General features: G+C 38.4%; 2 protein-coding genes across 3 annotated transcripts; both read right to left on the reverse strand.

Moving 5' to 3' along the window:
- Positions 1-95: 95 nt before the first annotated feature.
- Positions 96-4,082, reverse strand: miox (myo-inositol oxygenase). Of its 2 annotated transcripts, XM_023403940.2 has the most exons (10): positions 3,935-4,078; positions 3,743-3,823; positions 3,279-3,359; positions 2,683-2,845; positions 2,527-2,594; positions 2,106-2,215; positions 1,696-1,763; positions 1,505-1,554; positions 1,064-1,176; positions 96-983 (listed from the first exon to the last, which is right to left on the reverse strand). In XM_023403940.2, the coding sequence occupies exons 1-10, from the start codon at positions 4,019-4,021 to the stop codon at positions 875-877; spliced, it is 930 nt and encodes a 309-aa protein (XP_023259708.2). In that variant the 5' UTR covers positions 4,022-4,078; the 3' UTR covers positions 96-874. The 2 variants fall into 2 exon arrangements, with proteins under 2 accessions (XP_023259708.2, XP_087029505.1); XM_087173379.1 differs by lacking the exon at positions 3,279-3,359 and having other exon boundaries at positions 3,935-4,082.
- Positions 4,083-7,965: 3,883 nt separating this feature from the next.
- Positions 7,966-15,970, reverse strand: adm2b (adrenomedullin 2b). The gene is made up of 2 exons (XM_023403943.1): positions 15,616-15,970; positions 7,966-9,577 (listed from the first exon to the last, which is right to left on the reverse strand). Exons 1-2 carry the CDS (start codon positions 15,717-15,719, stop codon positions 9,169-9,171), a joined length of 513 nt encoding a protein of 170 aa, XP_023259711.1. The 5' UTR covers positions 15,720-15,970; the 3' UTR covers positions 7,966-9,168.
- Between the last annotated feature and the right edge of the window lie 3,649 nt (positions 15,971-19,619).

Genomic DNA, 19,619 nt, shown 5'->3' on the forward strand with positions numbered 1-19,619 from the left:
CCGAAAGACAAAGCTTTAATAAAGATGCAGGTAATCCCGTAGGGACTGTTATCACCACCTGCCTTTATAAAACATTAAGAAAATGACCAAAGAAATTGTTCTTTGTATATTTCTATTTGAAAAAAAAGTTTATTTGCCTTATATCACCTACACTTTACCGCAGTACTTTGTTCATATATCAGCTGTCTACATCAGAAACCAATGGCCTAATCACTTTGGGTCATTGGTTTTAATTCAACACATATTGCCAGGTGTTTATATATTTTAAAACCTCGTTGGGTCTGACTTTTATGCTGAACTCATAAGTGAAATATAATCATAAGATCAAATCATGTTGAATGACAGTAGAGAAAAATATAGAATTTAAAATGTAAGGTGGGTTCAGTCTTGTTCATGTTACTATGCCACTGTGTGTGTGTGTGTGTGTGTGTGTGTGTTTGTGTGTGTGTGTGTGTGTGTGTGTGTGTGTGTGTGTCTCTCTCACTGTGGTCACTTGCCTCTATTGCTGTATGTAAAGAACTAAAACAACTCTGCACTTTCTTTTCCACAAATGTGTCTTTTGTTTCAAAAATGAAAACATTATAGTACTTTAAAAATGTTTTTATAATATTAAAATCCAATAAAATAAAAATGCTTTTCTGTAAATTTTTTTTGAAACTGTATAATAATGGTGAGTGTTATATATATACATATACATCTGTGTAATTTTAAGAACTTGTCAGTATACACAAGATAAAATATTCAGTTACTCAGGATATATTCTGAGTAGTTTGAAACTTGATAGAACTATATTCATTGATAACGAATGTGTGTACAGGAAGTCCAGCTATAGTATAAATCAACAGTATGTCGAATCATTACAGAATTACACATTTCACCACTTCAGTATTCCAGGACAGTACTTGTCGATCAGAGACTGGTAGTAGGGCTTCAGCTTGTCGACATCGGGAAGATCAGTGGTCTTTGTGTACAGGTCGAATTTACTGTGGAGAGGATGGAAGATGCAGCTTCAGGTCAAAATGGTGAGAAGGATAATGTGAATATGAAAGAAGAAGATATTCACTTGAACTCTTGGACCCAGGGCCGCGTACGCAGGTCTTTGTCATTGCACAGGTGCATGTAGTCTCCATGGGAGTGCCAGGGGTAGAACGAATGGAAGCGAATCATGTACAACCCCTGTAGAGAGGCAGAAAAAGATCAAGGTGTAGAAACATCTACATATCAAAGTGCCTGAATACTTATGTCAATGTGATATTTCAGTTTTTCCTTTTTAACAAATTAACTAAATTTCTAAAATTCCTTTTTTTTGTCATTATGGAGTATTGGGTGTAGATTGATGAAGGAAAAAATTATTTTAAACAATTTTAGCTCAAGACTGCGGCATAACAAAATATGAAAAAATCGAAGGGTTGCACTGTATCTGACCAGTCAAGACGTGAGGGATACTTATAACGGCTTTCACTCCTTCACATTTAACAATGATTATTTGTAATAACTTACTCACCTCCTCTGGGATCGAGCAGTTGTTGAACTTCATAACTCTGTAGAGATACTCTAAAGGCAACAGTGCAGGGGTTCAGGCACTTCAATGGCAGTACACAAATTATTTCAAAAGTAGTGATGGATGGATGGATGTGTGTGTGATGTGTTACAGCTGGGATTATTTGTGTGTGTGAATATGATGACCTCCCCTACCATCATGGCCCCAGGACATGAGGACATTGTTGAGTCCACAGTTAGGTTCATAGATCCCATATTCTGTACTGAAGAGAGAGAAAAAAAAATCAATCGGCTCCCTGCACATTAAAACAACATGGCTATTGTTTTCGCTAATAGTAGTGTAGCAGAGCAGATTTAATGACATTACATTCAAAGACAAAACGTCATTGTACTTTGTTCCATTCATTAAAACTGGTGGATTATTGACTACACACATTAAATCCTGAAGTAAATTGGTTAGTAAAATGTTCAGGTCAAATTTGACATAAAGGAGGGTTAAAGAAGTGACTACTGTAAGGGATGGGGTGCATATTTAAATTAACCAGGATAACCAACAAAGAGAGCTTCACTCACAGATGTTGATAAACTAATATGAGAATACCAACTTGTAGCTGGGGTTTTTGTCATCTGGATTATCCAGGAAGGTGTTGTCTCTGAACACGATTGAGTTTTGATGTTTGCATCCCACAGGGAAGGTGTCGCCCACTACAGCCCACTGTAGAGTACAGAGACACAAACAATTAATTATATCTATCATATATATGATATAAAGTTAGATGGTAATAATGCTAACCCCTTATCAAAACATAGTTTAAATGTGCCTCGTATAAAGAGACAAAAAGATTGTAAAAAGAGTAATAAAAACAACTGAGATTATTGAGAAGGCTTGAAAATGCTTAGAAGAAGACAATAAAAATAAATCTAAAAAAGGGTGACATTAAGGTCAGAAATTGAACTATTCCTCAGTGAGGTTGTTCATGATGGAGCTTCAATACCATCTTTCCCTGGGTTGAACCTGTCTCCTACCTGGGGTTCATCCCAAAGAGCCATAATCTTCCCAACATCATGAATCAGACCCACCAACTGGAACCAGTCTGAGGACGGACAGTAAATACAGATACAGTATTTACCAAACTTACAGTACAGCACGTATACGTGTGTTTCTGTTTCCCTGTATGGTACCTTTGTCTGGGTGTGCTTGGCGGATGCCCTCAGCAGTCTGGAAGGCGTGGAAGGAGTTGGGGAAGTCCACATCAGGATCAGACTCGTCCACCAGCTGGTCCAGAGACATGATGGCATCCATCATCCCCATCTGAGCGTGGTTGCAGCTGGTCCATTCAGAGTGCTGCAGGGAGGTAAGAGTCACATCATTACTGGGGAGGTGTTTGAATTGCTTAATGTTTACTCAAATGAGTCCCATCTACTGTATGTGTTTCTGAGAGTAACCATATGTGTGAACAGAAATAGAAGACTTGTGACCACATATTCTACTTGTTCCACTATACTAAAAGGGCATTCTCTCTTTCAGTAGTACCAACATCTTCCAATATCCCACAAAGGCCTGAAAACAAACCCAGAGTAGGTCACCACAGCTGGATCTCCTTCAGGTCGCTTATATAAAACAGGAAAATGTCCCTGTGTAACCTTTCGGAGATTTGAAATCAGGTCAATTAAACAACGTTTGTTCCAAACAGAACTTTAGCTTTCACTTCAGAGGACCAGATGACATTTGTTTGCTCAGTCTGACAGGATCACCCGCTCACTTCAGATTCGCTCACCTTATGCTTTACAAAGTCCAGGGTTTGGTTGGTGTGCATCAACTTATATGTGCTGAAGACACGGTCAATAAGGCTTCCAGTCTGAAAAACACATATATGATACACGCCAATACACTTACAGCAGCATTACACTTAACCTTGTTTTATAAAATAAAGACCGTGTGAAATCAAAATGCATTTTTGCATAGGATGACATGAACTGCTTTTTTGTGCCACATATGACAACAGCCAACCAGTGATACTGGACGTCTGCAATGTCTGCATTACTGTCAAAACTTACTATGACTCAGTAATGTTTTGAAAATAAAATGAAATTTTGGTATATTGCAAAACTGTGGATCAGAGAAGGTACATCAGTGCAGGCTGAAGAGGTGAAGCAAAGCCCCCCTCTTTGTAGCTTTGACACTTATTTAATGTAGCATTAAATAAGTGTCATGTGCTGAAGATAGGCTTTGAATGCTTACCTCAAAGTTTCTGTATTCTTCCTTCTCTTTGTGTTCATTCTTCTCCAAATTTGGCCGATATGCCAGAGATGGGTCTGGACCCTGCATTTGAAATAACAACGAGAGCAGAAAACACCTTCAGGCTTTACATAGATGCATAACATAAATGCTTATACAATTATGAAAAAATTATTTCAAAAAATGTATCCATACAATGCTGATGACCCTCATGGCTGACAGATGAAATCTTTGCAGCTGCTGTGTTGTCCTTTGGAGCTGACTGCACGCTTCCCTGCCCATATATACCCTGCCGGTTTAAACAATAATGTTTTTGACCTGGACTGTAGGCGTACGTACAGGGTACACCAATGTCCAGTCACACTTTAACCAAACCTCACCTAATGGGGTACACTGTGTTCAACCTTGGCTTTGAGTATGTGTGTGTGTGTTTGTGTGTTTGTTTGTGTGTGTGTGTGTGTGTGTGTGTGTGTGTGTGTCCATCCCAGGAAGAGTTTTTTTTAATAATCAACAGGTTTTCTGTTTGTACTGATGTAGAATGACTCAGTAGTTCTTTGTTTCATACTTTAATTGATCATTTTAACCATATCATATATTTTATTATTAATGTTATTGAACATTATTATTATTATTATTATTATTATTATTGTTATTATTATTATTATTATTATTATTATTATTATTGAAAAAAGCACTTTTACACTATTTCTTCAAAACCTGTGTACTTGTCACATACAGTTTGTTAAGTACACCTGTTATCTATATTTTGACCTATATGTACTGTATATCTACACACATGAAAAGTAAATGAGACAAACAGTGCGTTCAGCAAGTGTTCAGACCCCTTCAATTTTTTTCACATTTTGTTATTTTGTATGTTGCAGCCTTATGCTGAAATAGATTTAAAAAAAGGTTCCCTCATCAATCTACACTCAATGCCCCATAATGACAAAGTGAATATAGCGAAAGTGAAATATCACATTGACATAAAGTCTTCTGGGTATGAAGTGTCAAGCTTTGCACACCTGGATTTGAAGACTTTCTGCCATTCTTCTCTGTAGATCCTCTCAGGCTCTATCAGGTTGGACGAGGATTACTGGTGGACAGCCAGTTTCAGGTCTCTCCAGGGATGTTTGATTGAAATCAAGTCAAGGCTGGGTCACTCAAGGTCATTCACAACGTTGGCCCGAAGCCACTCCTGCGTTGTCTTGGCTGTGTGCATAGGGTCATTGTCCTGTTGGAAGGTGAAGCTTTGGCCCAGTCTGAGGTCCTGAGCTCTGGACCAGATTTTAATTAAGGATCTCTCTGTACTGTGCTCCATTCAGTTTTCCCTAAAACCCAACTGGTCTCCCAGTCCCTGCTGCTGAAAAACACCCCCACAACATGATGCTGCCACCACCAAGCTTCAGTGCTGGGATGGTGTTGGGCAGGTGTTGGGCAGGTGATGAGCGCTGCCTGGTTTCCTCCAGACATAATGCTTAGAATTGAGGCCAAATAGTTCAGTCTTGGTTTCATCATATCAGAGAATCTTGTTTCTTACAATCTGAGACTCTTTGAGTTGCTTTTTTTTTGCAAACTGTCACTGAGGAGAGGCTTCGTCTGGCCGCTCTCTCTCTGCCATAAAGCTCAGATCAGTGGAGAGCTACAGTGATGGGTTTCTTTCTGGATGTTTTTCCCATCTCCACACAGGATCTCTGGAGCTCAGCCAGAGTGACCATTGGGTTTTTGGTCACCTATCCTACCAATGCCCTTCTTCCCCAATTGCTCAGTTTGGTTTGGTGGTCAGCTCTATACAGAGTCCTGGTTGCTCCAAACGTCTTCCATTTAAGAAATATGGAGGCCACTGTGCTCTTGGGAACCTTCAATGCAGAAGAAATGTTCCTCAGATCTGCAGGCAGTTCCTTCCTCCTCATGGCTTGGTTTTTGCTGTGATATGCATTGTCAGCTGTGAGACCTGATATAGATACGTGTGTGCCTTCCAAATCAGGTCCCATCAGTTGCATTTACCAAAATCAAGGTGAAGAAACATCTCAAAGATAATGAAGAGAAATAGGAGGCAAGTGTCATAACAAAAAGGTCTGAATACTTATGTCAATGTGATATTTCAGTTTTTCCTTTTTTATAAATTTGCAAATAAAAAAAAAAAAGAAATCTACTTCGTCATTATGGGGTATTGTGTGTAGATTGATGAGGGAAAATCATTTTTATTTATTTGAGCATAAGGCTGCAACATAACAAAACATCTGTACATAGAACAAAATCAAATAAAAGGAGTCTTGCGTTCATGGATACACATATCTGGGTATCGACCACATTGTATAAAACAAACAACAGGAATTGACTGATGATTTCTCAGTATCAAATTTCCTGGTTTACTGTCAGTTGGATCAAAGACACGCACACACGCACACACGCACACACACACACACACACACACACACACACACACACACACACAAACGGTTTGCTGAGCAGTCCTGACAGTCCTCCCAATTTGTTGTTGATTCCTGCCAGTCGTCTATAGCCACCAGACGCTCTGTTTGGCATCAGTCCCAGCAGGCCACCAGGTGTCCCTCTCACACACTTTGGACTGAATGTATGAATGAGAAGAAAGTCTTCATAATATCTGCTTCAGCACACAGTAAACAATGTACATTGGACTTTTAATGTGATGTGATATTTCGTGGATTGGTGCAGGATTTGAGAGAATTTTACTTTCGGCTTGCAACCATACCCTTGCCCTTTGAGAGGTCATCGCCTGGATACACACACAGCGACAAAGTGTTTTGCATCATATTTTCTTGTTTTTCTGTCCCTGTGAAAAGTGTAACACAAGAAAATAAAAAATGAACAGCAAGAGCTATTTACAAAGCTGAAAAATCAATACGTCTGTGTTCACACACACCAGACAAATGAAGAAAAGCTCCTGAACTTTCAAAAGATTTATGTTTGTTCAGGCCGGGGTTGTGACTATGGGTGGTGGAGGCTTGGTCCAACCTGAAATCTGATTGGCCACCTTAAAAGCTGCCCCAAAATCCTAGGTTATTGTCTGATTGCAGTAAAGTTAGTAGCACAACAAGCTACCATGTTTTTAAGTTAAAGGAGAAAGCTTTACATCAAAGTCTCTTTACAGGTCTTGGGTATACAACTGCATATGTGAAAAAAAGTTGTACAAACCTTGTTGAGGCTTTAGACAAGCTGTGTGAAATCTGATAAATTGCCTCAATTGATCTTTCTTAAGTCTTTGTGTGCTGGTTTTGGTCTGAAGTCTACAAGTTTGAAATGAAAAGATCTGCAGGTGTGGAGTTAGAAAGAAGGGAGCTTCATTGTAGCCCACTCCTCATCTCTGCTTGGGGCTAGTGGCTCCAGGCCACATTAGCTGCTACTAGTATAACATACCATGTCCAGGAAAAATGTCAGTAGTTGAGTTGCATTGTGGGTGATGTAGGCGCCAGGTGTTAGCAAGGAAGAAGAATGTGTGGAATAAAAAAGACATCAGCCCTGGTTCTGCTATATCGATTTCATGAACCTGACTTTGAGGCCAGCTGCCATTCATTGGAATAAATTGAAATCCAAAAATGCCTTTTGCAGTTTTGATTCGCTGCTTAGTTCTGTCAGTCAGTGGAGAAAATGTCTCACATTTACCAAGTGTGACACCCTGAAACTATTGTTTGACATGTCTTTTTGATTTATCAATCAATCAGTGTGTCATGTTAATTGAATTTTAATTCTAATATTACAAGGTTAAAATATTTCTTACTAAATGGTTAAAGGAAAATGTGTTGTACACTGTTAAGTGAAGTTAAAGGTCTTTTGTACTGAACTGTGAGCATTGTCATTTTTGAAAAGGAGAATGGTGTTTAGGGCTGTTCATATGGGACACACACACACAGACAAAAGAGAGAGAGAGAGTCACATACAGATATGTAATGTCATAGTGAACTTGACCTGTGGCATTGGTTTGGACTATTCACTTCCTGTACTTTACTCTCAAGGGCCTCCTAATGTCTGTGCGTGTGTGTGTGTGTGTGTGTGTGTGTGCGTGTGTGTTTGTGTGTGTGTGTGTGTGTGTGTGTGTGTGTGAACATTAGCCCAGATTAACAATCATTATCACTAACATGGTGTGAGACAAATTTTCCAGTCATAAACTATGTGAGCAGTGATTTTAAAAAAAAGGTCAACCTTGCACCTCAGACTGCTTTTAGATAAAACATAAAATACATGGGAAAGTTTGACTGAAGTTTTATTACAACGCTGCTGTTGTAAAAACAAAGTATTAGATGAAAGCATCACAGAGGGTTTACAGAAGGACACTTGTACCTTGAAGGGGCTCTCACATGAACATGAAGATTTAGTAAAGTGGAATATTTACAGCAAAATGGTTTCATTAATTTAAAAGTAAATAACACATTTTAAAATTCAAGTCATAATGAATATAAAGGAGGATAAAGTGCTTTCATGCATTCATATCAACATTTGACCTGTAAGAGCACCTACTGAAACTGGAGCTATGCTGAGCTTACACACACATAGAAAAGCAGAAGACTATAAAACTTTAAATATCACTTTGATAGTCAATATTCACTGTGATGCTTAATTTGGACAGGTGAAAGGCAAAGGACTATAAGGCTTTACAAATGATTAACTCAATTAAGGCTCAAAAACACAATGTATACTGGCAAAATTAAACATAACGCAAAATCGATTTACACTTCACAGGTAAAAAGCACCCTATAGCATAGCTGTCCTCTCTCTGGTTTACTTGCTAAGACACTGGAGACAAGCTGTCCGTTAAGAAGTGCACAGACAGATCATGGATTAGGGTTAGCGGTTATTTTGGCTGATTGTGCACACTGTGGGGTTTTGGGTGAAGGGTTAATTGGGTTTGATTGGAGGTTATTTTTGGTTTCTGTTTGCACCAAAGTAAAGCTACTTGTTCGCAGAGGGAGATGAAGGTGCTTTTGAGAGGCAGGCTGGATTAGCTCGGAGCTCAGGTAAATTCAGATCAGCAGGATCACCACTGATGACGATAGCAGACATTAGTCGGGTAGGCTAGTTTGACTGAGGACTCTCTTGTTCACAGTTTTCCTTCCACATAATATACTCTCTAAATGGTTATTATTATATAAATGCCAAAACACCAATGACTCTAGTGTCACTGAAGTAAACTGGTGGTGGCCAGCACAAAATGCCATAATGTTCAATGATGAAGGAATTCTGGTTTATCGTAACACATATTTGTAGTGTTGACCATCATACCTATAGGTTATGATTGTACCCATCTAAATAATTGCTGAGATCTGGGAACAGTCTGACTTCAAAGCCTTATTTCTGGCCCTAATCGTGTCAATGATGCAACAAAGAACCTGGGTTACTAACTTGCCAACATGTGTCAATAAAGGCGTCTGTGCTGGATTTGAGGTGTGGTTTTAGCCGTAACTGTGAGGACTGCGAGGATTAATGGGGGAGGAGTCCTCCCTCCCGCTCTGTCCAATCAGCTGGTAGAGACGGTGGCTGAGGTTCTGAACCTGACAAGTGCCCAGGACACACCCCACCCTCATCAAGTGGCTGTGGCCCCTCCCACCGCCAATGATGGCATGACGACGAACCCGTGACCCACGCTGCCAGGCCGGTGCTTCCCGCCGCATTCTGTTGCTTTGGTCAAGCAACGGGTCAGACAACCTTGGCGGGGGCTCTTTGTGCAGCAGGGCCCTCCAGATGATATTTCTGTCTCCCTGGGTGATGTGGTTGTCAGTGGCAACAGTGAGATCAGACACAATAGGCATGATGGTGGTGTGAGAAGACTTTGGGTATTTGTATGTTCTGGGTAAACTCAACCTGTGATACAGAGAAGGAGAGAGAAACAGTTTAGATGCAATGCAAAAGCAGTACAACAAACACACACACACACACACACACACACACACACACACATACAGCGCATTCGCATATGATGCTGGGCAGTCATGCGCGTGTCACCTGCTTAGGTTTCTGAGAGAAACTGGATCGCTACAACAAGATGAAATGCCTCTTGGGGAGTCAGGCTTATACTGCAGGAATGTCCACTGGACTCAATCTGTGGCCTCTCCTTTTTTTTTTCAAGGGACCAAAAAGAGAAAGAGTGGATTGAAAGAGAAAGTGAGAAGGACAGATAGAAGGAGAGATAGACAGAGGGTGGTGAGCAGGTGGGTGTCCACTTCTGTAGCTGACTTATCCAGCTGCACTGTCTCTGTGTCTGATAGTGTGTCTGTTGTTCATTATAATGTACCAGCTTGCCTTACACTTACGATTGCACTGTCTATGTGTGATCTGTCAGTCTCTGCCTATTTGGGGACAAGCAGACTCTATCTACAGAAAGCTGGTGGTACCTACTATGGTATATTTAACACTTCAGAATACCTGGGACCATATGATGTGAGTCCAGCAAAATGAGTTCACTTTGTGGGTTTATGTGATACTTTACAAAGCGGCAAACAACATCATACACTTTTTGGTTGTACAAACATAAGTGCACTGAGACTGTCCTGTAAAAAACGACAGCATGGATCAAGGTTAGCAGCTTATTTCAATGCATACAAACGTTTATTGTTAGGTAACCTCTACTGGCTGTAGCAATTGTGAGTGGAGCACAGGAGGGAAGTCAGATGACATAGTATATAGAGCAACAAAGTCTGCATTAGGAACAGGAGGTTGGGGTGGATGGATGGGTCGACAAAACACAGGACATTTACGCAGGAGACCGTTGTTCGTTTCATGTGTGAACATTCTTTCCATCCATGACCGTTTCACAACCATAAACACATTTATTATAGTAGCCATGATAACAAATGTCCTCTAATCTTTAGGAAGTACTTATTTTAGCCCAAACCACAATCGTTTCCTAACCCTTATCAAACCGTGACCGTTCCCCCACGTTGGGCGGAAACACTATTTCATATTAATGATAATGTTGCTCCATAACTGTTGGATGTGTCAATAGCAACTCTTTGTGGACAAGGCTGCCACTTCAGCTCAAAAGGTTATATGTCAATGTTATTTTGTTACAGCAAAACTAACACATTTGGTTAGCTTTTAAAGTAAAGAGGAACTTCTAACTTGAGGTGCTATCTCAGACAATGTTGATGCTAATCATGTGTTCAGCTGAGATCCCCCAATATTTTGCAAACAACTCGAATCTATGCCACCAGTTTTTATTTCTACTCTTGATAAACAGCTATGGTAAACACATCCCAGACCTATGTATGTATTGAATGCACTGAAATAAAACTGACATTGATCCTCTCATCTGAAAAAGTATATCCCCTAAAAAAGTGTTTTCTTGAAAAATTGAGACAACTGAGTACTGCTTACTCATCTTAACGTGGACCTACAAAATGCAGTTAAAGATTGACAAGCTGTTTCTTGTACATGTCTCTTAATCAATAATTGAAATTTTAAACACTTTAAACAGTCTAAAATGCCCATTAGTGACCCCTAGAGGTTGTTGTTGCACCTACCCAGACCAAAGTGGCTTAAACTGACTGTGTCAACAACCAACTGACATAAGCATGCCATCCATCCCATCACCAACCTAGCTAAAAAATAATATTTCCCATTAATCACTAACAGTGTCTGAGCTGACGAATCTTACAACAGGGGAGGGAGAAGCAGAAGGGGAGAGCGACAACCACGGAGCACAATGTGGTTGGTGGTAAGAGGCTCCACTTCCACTCCTCTTGAGTTTGTTTTAAGTACTTTCTTTAAGTATCTCCCCGCTGTCTAGCCTCTTTTTTTTCTCACGGTGTCAAAATACCTTTTTTCGTTTTCATTCATCCCTTGTCTCTCTCTCTCTTTCTCTCTCTCCCTCTCTCTCTCTCTTTTTCTCTCTCTCTCTCGCTCTCTCTCTCTCGCTCTACATTCAAGAGTTCAACTGCTGGACAGAGTCAGTCAGACATTACACAATACTTGGTATAGATAATGTAAAGTAGCACGGGACAAAGGGCACTCGGCGCACTACACGTTACACTCAGTGTAGCATGTTAAATGATAATCTGTTTTTTTTTTTTTTTTTACAATGCTCACAGAATCAAGTGAATCTATCTGAAAAAAGCCTTCACTTAGCACAAGTATATTCATCTCCTGACATAACTGCCAACAGCGTCTACATGATGTCCTGCAAAACAGAAAATCACTTTGTGTGTGTGTGTGTGTGTGTGTGTGTTTGTGTGTTTGTGTGTCTGCGCACGCAACTCCCATATCCCTCTGTTGGCTATTCATGAGAAACAAAAAATAAAGGGATGGAGCGGGATAATGTTTGTGTTTGTTTGGTGTGAGAAGTGGGCCAGAACACCATATGATCTTTATCCTGTAACTGATCCTGACTGGTATTCTGATCACTCTTCTGGCTGGACACCTTGGGCTCTTACTGCCAACATACACACACACACACACACACACACACACACACACACACACACACACACACACACACACACACACACACACACACACACACACACTCATTCACTCATCCCACTCCATGACCAACTCACTATTGTGAGTTATACCGGTGACTGAAAGCTTTTGAGATCGCCCAACTCTATTAGCTTTGTATTGTTTAAATGGATGCTGAATTCTAGCAGCACTGGACCGAAGTCCCACACACACAAACACACATGCACACACACACTGGCAAAATGTTGGTTGGCATGGCATTACTGAACACAAACGTGCAAGTGACATGTGACTGCCTGGCCACAAACAAGATTTACCAACACAAAAAGATGCTCATTCATATGTGCAAACACTTACTTACAATGTACGATGTGTGCATGCTCACACCTAGAGTAGGTGCACTCATCCACTGTCTCTATCTCTCTCCTACACACACACACACACACACACACACACACACACACACACACACACACACACACACACACACACACATGGTTAAATGGCTACCTGTGGTGAGGTTTAAAACACAGTTGTCTCTGAAGGGAAAGGCAGTTGGCACTGAGGTGCCTCCCAGTGCAAGGATATCTAAGCCTATCATATCAATGGAATTATACAAATTATATTTCAATATTATTTACTCAAAATAAAAGAGAGAAAAGCTGTTAATAAACTGTAATCAGATTCTCATGTGCATTAATATTTTTTAATCATTTTGGGGCCATTTTCCATAAATTGATTTTTGTGGCCATTCAGGAGCATCTGACACAAGCACCAGTAAGCAATTATCACCTTTCAAGTTGATATTGAGATGATGATTCTTAGTGAACACTTTACCTAATTCACATACAGCAGATACAGAGATACATTAGCATTCATTTGTTTTTGGACACCTGATGAATGTAAGTTGAAGTTCACTCTCCTTTTTTGTTCTATTTTGCTCTCCACCAACTTCTGAAAGAAATATTTGAACTGCTAAACGCTCTGCTACGTTCACCAACTCATTGCTAACTTTGTCTGTGTGCCATGTGGGGGTGGGCAGGTGTAGTGGGTTTATCCAAGTGTTTCTGCTGAAATCAGCTGCCTTCTGCTTGAACTGACAGTGAGACTGAGAGTGGTGATATAGAACTAAACAGGTATTGTGTTGTAAAACCAAGACAATGAACTGAAAGACACCAAAACCCCTTTCATACACAAAGTTCATCCTTGATCTTGAAAATTGCAGTTGAGAAAAATTTAGCTGATGTGGAGTTTTTCATCACATCACATAAATCTTGACATCTGACATACAGTTTTTCCTTAAAGTGCAAAGAGGCATAAAAATTTGAACATCCACAAATCCATGAACAAGCTGAATCTGCTGAGGAAGATGGTGTGGTACAAATTCAAGAGCAGCTAGTAAATAGACCTAGTGGTGTGATTGTTTTATCAGCTACATTAATATTCACTGTCACTGCCATGAAGATCTTAGGTATTAACTGTTTTTTTTGACAATACTGATAAACTGATGTCAGCCTTATTTGTTACTCTCCACCAGAGTAAAATTCTCTATTTCAATGACGTTCATACACTGATGTTTACAGGTGTTTCTTCACATGCAGGATCCTCCTTGTCTGAAATGGCCGAACATGAAAACAGTTTGTAAGCAACACTGCATGATTGATCGCAGAATGAGTTGAGGTGAACACCATTTTGTGCTCTCCAGTATGACCTCTCTCGCTCTCTCTCTGTGTGTGTGTGTGTGTGTGTGTGTGTACCATTGCATGGCAGTCCAGGTTGTGAACCTGTGGAGAGCCTGAGAGCAAAAGGAGCTTCTTCAACATTCCTCCCAAGTTAGAGCACAGCATGAGGTTCTTCACAGAGGAACTCAAAACACACATGCACACGCACGCACGCACACACACACACACACACACACACACACACACACACACACACACACACACACAAACACACATCTTCCTGTCGTAACTCCTCAAAACTCCTTTGCGCAAGGAAAAAAAACTTTTTGTCCCTGTCAGATCCCCACTGTTTCACTACTAGCCATTGTTGCTGGGTCTATTCATTGTATTTTGCCCCCTTTTTCTCTGTCTTCTCCAAATTACTACAGGATCCTTTAATTTTTCTTTCTTTCTTCTTGTATTTCTTTCCAGGCATTTTATTAAGTGCCAGTGGCAGTATTATGTTACATCCATCAGTGTTGAATCACACTGAGATCCTCTCCTTTCCTACATTAGCCAGTGCCACAGCCAATAAATCCTTTATAAAGCCCCTTTTTCGTATTCAAAATGAAATACCATAAGGGAGTCCAATAAAAGAAACCCATAATGCAGAAATAACAATTTGAGAAAATAATAGGCCTACTGTATAACATGTATGCAGAGATAAATACATATTACATTGAATAATTTTTTATTGCTATAGTAAAGAAGGTCTTGATGCTTCTTTACCTTCCACTATTTAAATATCCAACTTTACTTAATACTCTCTTTGGCACTTAAACCGTGAGCCAACTGTATTCATAGTAATAAGGGATTACAGTGTACTAATAGAGAAATCCCTATTATGTAAGACTCACACCTCCTCCCTACTCTTTCTCACACACATAAAACACAAAATAATGCAGCAAAAAGTCTTGTTTCACCGGAGCAGAGAGGCTAATGGAAAATACACTGATAAAGTATGGGTCTGCATGTGACATTTAAAAAGTGGTCTGCTGTGCCTGCAGCGCTCAGTCACAAGATGTAGGCAGGTCTGCGTCCCACATTATCACAAGCTACTGTACAAGCTGCTGTCTGTGGAGTGTGTGTGTGTGTGTGTGTCTGTGTGTGTGTGTGTTTGTTGTTGTAGAGTACCATACTTAGTCTGTGGCTTGTTTGCTGCTTGGCCCCTCGGTATGCGCATGACATGTATCCTTGTCCCAAATCCCACTAAATCAGCCTCACCTCTGTCTCACCTCCTGCTGCTGAGAGGAATTACCTCACTCTGCTACTGGACTCTTTTCTCACATTAATGACTGCCAGACGGCAAGATGCAAACCTTTAATGTTTAACCTTTGATTAATCGATCAATTATTTAGTGTAAACGTAGAATGAAATGCCCATCAGAGGTTCCCAGAGCCCAAGGTGACATTTCAAATATCTTGTTTAGTTTGACCATAACCAAAAACTACTATTTTAGCACCAAAAATTACATCATCACAGAAATATCGTGAAATAAAGGCTTTGTGTTTTGGTGTTTGTTATGGTTTTCCTTCTTTTATAATAAAAAGGACACCCTGAATCACATTTTGCCAAAGGAAGCCACATAATAACTTATATTAAACTTTAATTCTAAAAAAATATTACAGTTTTATTCCAAAAGTCAGATGTCTCAGTTTCCAGCTTCAGCTGAAACAGTATACATAGGCTTCAGATTGTAAATGCTCAGTGAGGCAGTGCTACCTGTGTCTGTGAGAGAGGCTCTGCAGAGTCAAAGCCCGGGACTGGATTTCCAGAGGCAGGAGGCCGAGCAGCAGGCACAACCACGCCGGCAGGCGCGCACACATTGCGGCTCAGTGGAAACGGAGTGTCCGGGTGGATCTCAGAAGACCAAAATATGATTTTGAAAGTTGAATAAAAGCGATACGAAAAATGCGTAAAAATCCAGTAGCAACTGTTTCAGAGTTGTCAATTTCCACGTTCTTTCTAACAAGTAAATTGTCCGGTATAGATGAGTGACACTGACAGCATCCTCCTCACACTGGCCTTCTCGCTTTTAACAACGAAATCCACGATAAATAAGACGTGAAAACTCAGAAACTCATTGGGGCTCACATCGGGAGGAACTGGAGCTTTCTCATTTATATAGCACGATTGAGGGAGGAGGAAGAGGAGGAGGAGGAGGAGGGAGGGAGGCTTATTGTCTGTCCTACTCAACGACCTAATGAACCGCACAACCTAATTAACTCTGATAATCTCCAGTGTTCTCATAGAGGTGAATAGGCTACGTGTGTCAAATGTATTGTTTTGGGAGTCTTTTTTATACCTATACATAGGCCTATGTGTGGTCAGAGGTGCCCTTATAGATTTTATTATTGCATTTAGTTTCTTTTTACACAGTGATCTTGACCCACTTAAACGAAATGTTGAATCATTATAACAGGAAGGTCATATTAAAAGACAAAAATGTGTTGGAATAAAATCATTTTACATGTAAATATAGTTAGTTAATTAAGTACATAGTTAAACAGTATTTTTTACACCAGCTCTATAATAATATTTTACATGATTATGATTAAAGATTGGTAGGTACACTTATTTATGTAGTGTATTCTGGGTTCTTGCAACTCTATATATAGTTTGTTGAATTGACAAAATGAGAAGTCAGACGTTTAGATGGGTTTGCCATTACAACAGAAGCAATAGTGCAATTGCAGTATAGAGGTTCAAAATGAAAGCCTGAGAGTGTTATTAAGACCTTGAAGTGTGAGAGTGATTGTGTATGATTGATTAGAAAGTGATAAATACAATTATCCATCAATAATTAGCTCAGAAAACTTTATTGATAACAGATGAAAGAAGGGCCTTCCCATAAATCTCCTGGTTCTGGCATTAAAGACTATTTCCCAACAGAACTCACATGTTGAGTTGTACTTTCATTAAAAGCCTTGTCAGACCAGACGTATGCTCACATGCCCTTTTAAAAAATTCTGACTCTGGCGCAGAACACATACTGTGACATTTGTAGAATTAACTGCAAAAACTGACATTTATCTTTACAACTGAGTGTGAGAGTCAATCAAAACCAAAAACATAAGGGATCACTAGTGGGCACTCTGGACACTCGTGGATTCATACACAACTGAGTTTTCTTGTACAGTGCAGTATTTTATGGCATTTAACCATCTTGCTCTGATTAATCAGGTAGATTAAGAGAGACCCCGACAGCAGTAATAGATGTGGTAGGGTGTGTTACAGCTGCTTGCATTTTTTGAGAATGGGATTATATGTCATCAACTGGTGCTCAACCTGAGGGTCCAGTTCCCCCATGAAGTTACCATCTGAGGAGTTATGACATGATTAATGAGTAAAGGAAAAAGAAATTTCACTTTTTGGGGATTTTTCTCTTCCATTTGCTTTTTGTGTTGAAATACTTTCACCCCTTCGGCCTCTAAATAGTCAAAATGAACACTCTGAGAAGATAAAAATAAATATTTGCTGATTTACAGCTCATAGAAACCTATATCAAAGGGTTGTGAGTTGACTAGCTTTGTTGTTTATCCAAAACAAATGGAGGGGTGGCATCAACGGTTTATTAACATATAAGATCTGAATTTACATTCAGGAATGCGCATATGCAAATGTAATGTATGTACGTGTCTTGAATCTCCATATATTATATATGTGTACATATGAAGTAAAATCATATATGTATTTAAAGGATAGCCTGTATATGTAAAAATTACATATGAAACCTTTTAGAAATTGCAAGAATATCATATATTGATATATATGTCTACCGAACAGAAACACGTATTTTAGTATGTCTGTTTGTAATATAGACCTAAGTTTATGAATATATATCAATCTCAAAGCCTCTCAGTCTGTATCTATATTATATATGTAAATATAAAAGATAGACATGTATGTCTAAATTCAATAAGAAATTATTTAGAAAACCCTATACAAACAAAGAGAATTAGAATAGAAAACACATAAAAATGTCATAGTATAGTAAGGCATAAAATGTCATAAAAACATCAGTTTATTGTAAGGCTTGAAAACATTAAAAATGTCACAGTAGAGTAAAGCTTAAAAACGTCAAAAAATGTCATAGTACGGTAAGGCATAAAACTTAAAAGAATGTCTTGGTATAAGGAGGGATAACAATATTACAAAAAATAATAATATAATGAGGCAAAAAATGTCAAAAAATGTCATAGTATAGTGAGGCATAAAATGTCATAAAAACGTCATAGTATAGTAAGACTTAAAAACAAAAAAAAACGTCATACTAAGTAAGGCTTAAAAACATCCAAAAATGTCATAGTACGGTAAGGCATAAAATGTAGTAAAAACATCAATGTATTGTAAGGCATAAAAATGTGAAAAAAATATAATAAGGCATAAAATGTCATAAAAACGTCATAGTGTAGTAAGACTTCAAAACAAAAAAAATGTCATAGTATAGTGAGGCATAAAAAGGTCAAAGAAATGTCATAGTATAGTGAGGCATAAAAAGGTAAAAAAAATGTCATAGTATAGTGAGGCATAAAATGTCATAAAAACGTCATAGTATAGTAAGGCATAAAAATGTGAAAAAAAACGCCATAGTATAGTAAGGCATAAAAATGTGAAAAATGTCATAAAATAGTAAGGCTTAAAAACGTCAAAAAATGTCATAGTATGGTAAGGCATAAAACTTAAAAGAACGTCTTGGTATAAGGAGGGATAACAATGTTAAAAAACATTATAATATAATAAGGCATTATAATGTGGAAAAAACGTCATAGTATAGTAAGGCTTAAAAACGTCAAAAAATGTTATAGTTTAGTGAGGCATAAAATGTAGTAAAAACATCAATGTAATGTAAGGCATAAAAATGTGAAAAAAATATAAAGAGTCAAAAAATGTCAAAGAAACTTCATAGTATAGTGAGGCATAAAATGTCATAAAAACGTCATAGTATAATAAGACTTAAAAGCATCCAAAAGTGTCATAGTTTAGTGAGGCATAAAATGTCAAAGAAACATGAAAAATCGTCATAGTATAGTAAGACATAAAAAGGTCAAAAAATGTCATAGTTTAGTAAGGCATAAAAATGTGAAAACAAATGTCATAGTATAGTAAGGCATAAAAATGTCAAAAAATGTTATAGTTTAGTGAGGCATAAAATGTAGTAAAAACATCAATGTAATGTAAGGCATAAAAATGTGAAAAAAATATAAAGAGTCAAAAAATGTCAAAGAAACTTCATAATATAGTGAGGCATAAAATGTCATAAAAACGTCATAGTATAATAAGACTTAAAAGCATCCAAAAGTGTCATAGTTTATTGAGGCATAAAATGTCAAAAAATGTCATAGTATAGTAAGGCTTAAAAACATCCAAAAATGTCATAGTTTAGTGAGGCATAAAATCTAGTAAAAAAGTCAATGTATTGTAAGGCATAAAAATGTGAAAAAAACGCCATAGTATAGTAAGGCATAAAAATGTCAAAAAATGTTATAGTTTAGTGAGGCATAAAATGTAGTAAAAACATCAATGTAATGTAAGGCATAAAAATGTGAAAAAAATATAAAGAGCCAAAAAATGTCAAAGAAACTTCATAGTATAGTGAGGCATAAAATGTCATAAAAACCTCATAGTATAATAAGACTTAAAAGCATCCAAAAGTGTCATAGTTTAGTGAGGCATAAAATGTCAAAAAATGTCATAGTATAGTAAGGCTTAAAAACATCCAAAAA

The sequence above is a fragment of the Seriola lalandi genome, unplaced genomic scaffold, assembly GCF_002814215.2.
Source record: "Seriola lalandi dorsalis isolate HSWRI2012SDOR001 ecotype SW California unplaced genomic scaffold, Sedor1 jcf7180002054188, whole genome shotgun sequence".
NCBI lineage: Eukaryota > Metazoa > Chordata > Actinopteri > Carangiformes > Carangidae > Seriola > Seriola lalandi.